The sequence below is a fragment of the Chelon labrosus genome (assembly GCF_963514085.1).
Source record: "Chelon labrosus genome assembly, chromosome: 18".
Taxonomy (NCBI): Eukaryota; Metazoa; Chordata; class Actinopteri; order Mugiliformes; family Mugilidae; genus Chelon; species Chelon labrosus.
In genome coordinates this window covers 15,791,278-15,797,280 of record NC_140351.1, presented here as the reverse complement: position 1 = coordinate 15,797,280, position 6,003 = coordinate 15,791,278, and the positions used below count along the sequence as shown (strand labels likewise).

Genomic DNA, 6,003 nt, shown 5'->3' with positions numbered 1-6,003 from the left:
TCACTTCGTGCCCTTGGATGTTTCAGAGCTCCAGACTTCTTCAGCTGCCCTGTACACCACCAGTTTGCCGTCATCGGTCAGTTGAAGACGACACATGTTACACTCGGGTTGGTACGAGTTTGTGTGCCACCTGGGATCCCCAGACTTGTTGTAAATGACCAGGTTGCAGTCAGACTGCATGCACAGACGGTCAACATCTGAGTTCCAGGTGTCTGAAGCCCACACAGGCTTCCAGCCATAGATGACAAAGTTAGCATCATCCTGCAGAAAGGAAAAAAGAGATGTGAGTGTTATCAGAACACACATTTCCAAACTCTCATTTCTTTTCTTTTGCACATGTTTCATTCATCCTGATCAATGTCTTGAGCTACTCACCTGGAAAATAGCCTTCCACTGGCCGTTGTTGGACATCAGGTAGTCTCCTCTACGGAGCTCATCATTTCTAGACAAGTAGTTTTTGCTCATGATTCTGCAACAAACAACAAAGGTCATGTGTGTTGTAGTTTGTGCTCATACTGGTTACTTTTCTTCCTACATCAGTTTGAACCCACAATAAGCTTGACACAAACTTCTGTTCATTTGTACTGATGTAACAGAAAGCTCCAATGAAGCTGCTATAAACTCACATGCAATCACTAAAGCATGAATCCATCAGTAGAAATGTAGAGAGTACTTACAGGCTTGAATGTCTCACCCAAGTCAGACAGCAGCAAAGGCAAAGATGTGAAGTACAAGAGGTGAATCTCAGCATTTTATATAGATGAACTGGGGGGAGTGACTCATCTCTGTTTAATACAAAAAGTTGGTTCTTGTTTTGCAGGAATTTATTTTACAAACCCACTAGTCACAATGAATGATGTTGAATGATGAAATACAGAGGAGAAAATACAGTAAACTGTATAACCTGATCTGTTGTTTTAATGCCTCAAGGTCCGGGCAAATAAGACATAATTACCACACACTATCACCAGGCCATTGTGAGATTAGAGAAGCACAATCACTGCCTTAACTAACCCATAACTTTGTCATCTATGGTTGAAAGCCTGTGTGGGCTTCAAACATTTGTGCATCAGATGCTTTACGTCTGTTCCTGCAGAACAACTGCGGCCTAGTGACATATAGAGCCAACTTTATCAAATGCAGCTGTGCTGCCAAATGCATATGTGCTGCCTTCAACTGATCAATGACCGCAAACTGGATTTGTTTAAAGACAATGATGATCTGGAGCGCTGCTGAGTGACACATCTCTGTTTACTACAAAACGTTTTCTTGTTTTGCAGGAAGTTATTTTACAAACCCACTAAAGCGGGTCAAAGTCAGAAACAGAAGAAATTCTAAGGAACCTTTGCATTGGAAGGGAGTGGTTGTGATGACTGTGTGTGTGCATTCAACACAATAATCTGCCAACAGTTTTCTAACTGGATCCAGCAACATTTACATTAGCAACCTCTACAACACACTAAAATCCAAGTCAAAACAGAAATCAGTGTGACAGCTAAGGCCAGCTGTCATAGATCAGGCGTAGGTTTAAAAAAATATGAATTAGTTGAGTTTCTGATGAGCTTTTTTTCCAGTAATTATCTCTGAATTTCAGCCAAAAGCTTCTTTGTTCTTCTACAGTGCAGGTTGTTTTCGTGAATGTATACATATACATACAAATTAATTTGTCAAATAGTATTTAGGCCTAGAGAGGAGACATTGCCTTCCTCAGATATGACAAACTAGTCATTCACCCTCGCAGCAGCACTCCAAAGCCGTCTATAGACACTTAATGGCATGACTGATTTGAGTTTTATCTCAGATCTCTCTCATTTACTCTATGGCAGAAGCTCTTACAAAAAAACACAAATTACCGAATAAAGGACTAAAAATCGCACACGTAAACATAAATAGCATTAGGAACAAAGTACATGAAGTAAATGAAATTCTCTATAATGATAATATATAAATATACTTGCAATATCGGAAACACATTTAGACTCCACATTTGAAGACAATGCTTTAAACATCAAGGGATACAACATATACAGAAGAGACAGAAATGCATTTGGTGGTGGGGTTGCACTTTATGTTCAAGAAAGCATACCTACTAAAATCAGAGAAGACCTGATGAACTTTGAAATCGAAGTACTTTGGCTGCAAATACATCTGCCTCATCTGAAACCGATTTTGGTGGGCTGCTGTTACAGACCGCCAAGTGCCAACAGTAGGTACTTAGATCAAATATGCCAGATGGTAGACTGCATTAGTGTTATGGGGCAAGAAATATATCTAACAGGTGACTTTAATATAGACTGGCTCTCGCATAACTGTTCACAAAAAAACAAACTGTTAACTACTACTTCTGCCTGTGGTCTTCAACAGCTTATAAATATACCTACTAGAACATGTCTGAGAGGGCGGGGTATCAAGAGCTCAACATGTATTGACCATATATTCACAAATGCTCCTAAACATTGTCTCACAACTTTTTCATTGCCTATCGGTTGTAGTGATCATAACATGGTGGTGGTGGTAAGGAAGGCAAAAATTCCAAAAACGGGACCCAAAATAATTCTTAAAAGATCATACAAATGGTTTAAATTTGAGTGCTTTAAGGAGGAGGTAAAGAATCTAAGTTGGGAGGAAATTCTACAAGAATGTAACCCAAACAAAGCTCTGAACAAATTTGATGAAATTCTGATGCCGGTAATAAACAGGCACGCTCCTCTCAGGAAATTCACAGTCAGAAACACACGTACACCATGGTTAGATCACGAAACCAGAGAGCAAATGAAACACAGAGATCAAGCAAAGAAAACTGCAATACTAACAGGATATGAGTCAGACTGGATAATATATCGTAAGTTAAGAAATTGTGTGACAAAGTTAAATAGAATAAAAAAGAAATTGTACTATGAAAATAGGATTGTTGATATAAAAAATGATAACAAAAAAGTATGGAAAACACTGAATGAATTAATGGGGAAAAACCCTCAAACACCATCATTCTTAGAGGTGGACGGCAACTTCCTCACTAGACCATCTGACATTGCTAACTATCTTAATAAATATTTCATAAATAAAATTGATCAATTAAATAATAATATGCCGCCTATTGATATAAATAACATATCCAATCTATTAATAAAAGATAACATTATGAAGGATAAACAATGTTCATTTAAGTTTGATAAAATAGGTATTAAGACAGTAGAAGATATGTTACGAACTTGTAAGAATAAACCACCAGGCATTGATAATCTTGATAGTAAGCTACTAAAGCTGGTCGCGGAGGAAATTGCACCTCCTATCTGTCACATTATAAATATGAGTTTTGCCAACTGTCAGTCTCCACTACAATGGAAGCGTGCCAAGATAATTCCATTACCAAAAAATAAGAAACTGCAATTTTCAGGAGCCAACAGTCGTCCAATTAGCCTTTTACCTGTATTAAGTAAAATTATGGAAAGTGTAATGTTTGAACAAATGACGAACTACTTATCTTTGAATGATTTACTTACAGATTTTCAACATGCATATCGTAAGGGTCACTCCACAACATCAGCTCTAACTCAAATGACAGATGACTGGCTTAGGGAAATAGATAAAAAGAAACTAGTTGGTGTGGTTACGCTTGATTTCTCAGCTGCTTTCGACCTAATTGACCACAATTTACTGTTGGAAAAACTTGAATGTTATGGGTTTGAGGTGTCCTCTTTGTCCTTCCTAATGAGTTATCTAACTGACAGAACACAGACAGTTTTCTTTAATGGGTGTTTTTCTGAAGAGAATGTTGTGTCATGTGGAGTACCACAGGGGAGTTGTTTGGGACCGTTATTGTACATTATTTACACCAATGACTTACCACTTGTTCTGAGAAATGCAAACATAGGAATGTATGCTGATGACTCAACCATATATGCCTCTGCACTATCCAACGGGGAGCTAAATGCGGTTTTGAAAGAAAAGTTAAAAGCAGTTGTGGAGTGGGTTAACTGCAACAAACTTGCTTTGAATATATCCAAAACTAACTGTATGATAATGGGCTCGCACCACAACATTAGTAAAAATCCTCAGTTAAATCTGAAAATCAAAGAAGTACGTATCAATCAGGTTCAGGAGACCAAGCTGCTGGGAGTTGTCATTGATGACAAACTTACATGGAAAACACATATAAACAAGGTTGTTAATAAAATGGGAAGTAGCATCTCTGTTATAAGAAGATGCAAAGCATATTTATCACCAAAATCAACTAAACTGATAATACAAGCTCTAATTCTGTCAAATCTTGACTACTGCTCAGTGGTCTGGTCAAACGCCACAGCAGACACAATTAATAAACTTCAAAAAGTGCAAAACAGAGCAATTCGCATTGTCCTGGGTTGTGATCTTAGAACTAATGTATTTAAAATGCATAGAAATCTTGGTTGGTTGATGGTTGGTGATAGACTGTTTTATTCATTACTGATATTTGTAAGAAATGTACTTATAACAAAAACCCCACAAGTTCTACACAAAAAACTACAGTATAGTTCAGACAATCATAGTTATACAACAAGACATGCGGCCAGTGGAAAGTTTTCACTCCCAAAAATAAAGACGAACTACAGTAAAAGAACAGTAATATACAGAGCTATGTATGCTTGGAACCTACTCCCCAAACAATTTGGACAAACCACTAGCACAAGAGAATTTAAATTGTTAGTGAAAAAACATATTTTAAATGGATACACACAGAATCCTAACCATGAATAAAGTAAGATGGTTAAAATATATAAAATATCTGAAAATAAATGGATGTTAGATATATATGATATTGAGTGAAATCATAATGGAATGATGTGGAATGCATGAATTGCTTAAGAGTTTGAAGGATTGTTGTAAATAAGTGTCACCTCTTTTATTTTTCTGTAATAATTTATATATATACACATACATATTTTGTATTTGTTTGTTTGTCTGTCTGTTTTTGTTTTTGTTTTGTTTTTGTTTTCTTTTAAATTTTATTTATTTATTTTTTTTCTTCTTGTATTGTATTAGTATGTCCGGACCCCAGGAAGAATAGCTGCAGTTCTGCTGCAGCTAATGGGGATCCAAATAAACAATAAATTACTGTATAGATATGCTACTTGAGTTTTTCATTACTTCAACACAAACATTTTTTTCAATTGTAGATACAAAAACATGATAGGATCACAATACAAAATATATTGCTTAGAATTAAAGCAGTGGTTTCTTTATAAAGTGTCTTATTTCATCATGGCACAAATTACGCTACAGAAATTTGCAAGACGTTCTCCCTGTGTCTGCATGGGTTCTCTCTGGGTAGGCCCTACTCCAGCTTCCTCCCACTGTCCAAGGGTGTATGTATAATATTGGACAGAAATTCTGGCAGTAGAAAAGAAGCCTAAAAAGTGAGTTTTAGTTTTTATACGGGTAATTTTAGAGTGAAATGAAAGTTACCCTGTTGAACAGAGATTTGTCAATAGAGGGTGCTCTAAGCCTCACATCAGTAGCTGACGCTAGTTGAGCGTGAAGAAGTCTGTACATGCTGAGTGAGTCTATACGCTATGTTATGACCCAGGGTCATAATTTAGTATTTCTGTTGGTCGTGATGTGTAATTGTTCTGTGCTGTTGTTCTTCCCTGCCTGAGGGTGGTGGTGCTACCACTCTTGGTGTCTCTCCAGGTGCTGGCTGATTGGACGAATGGACGGATGGACCAGCTATAAATGGCCGCCGCTTGAGACCTTCTTTCTCTCTCTCTTGGCCCTACTCCCAGCTGCACCAGGCTATATTGTACTCTATCCTGTGAATTTGTATTGTTGTATTGATTGTTAGTTTAGCAGTCCAGGTAGTAGTAGGGGTGAGTAGCTCTTTTTGTTTGTCTCCGTTTTCTCTTGTTTATTTTATAGGGAGTCAGGTTAGAAACCTGTATTTTGTTTTCTTTGTTTTCCTGGTTAGGTAAGTTAGCTTTGGGTCAGATTGTTTTGTTTGTTGTTTTGGGCCATGCTCACCCTGAA

General features: G+C 37.3%; 1 protein-coding gene across 1 annotated transcript; it reads right to left on the bottom strand.

The window, feature by feature from the left end:
* Positions 1-564, bottom strand: LOC311503213 (B-type lectin plumieribetin-like; the record flags this gene model as incomplete). The annotated part of the gene is made up of 2 exons (XM_084565795.1): positions 376-564; positions 1-261 (listed from the first exon to the last, which is right to left on the bottom strand). Exons 1-2 carry the CDS (start codon positions 490-492, stop codon positions 1-3), a joined length of 378 nt encoding a protein of 125 aa, XP_084421921.1. The 5' UTR covers positions 493-564.
* Between the last annotated feature and the right edge of the window lie 5,439 nt (positions 565-6,003).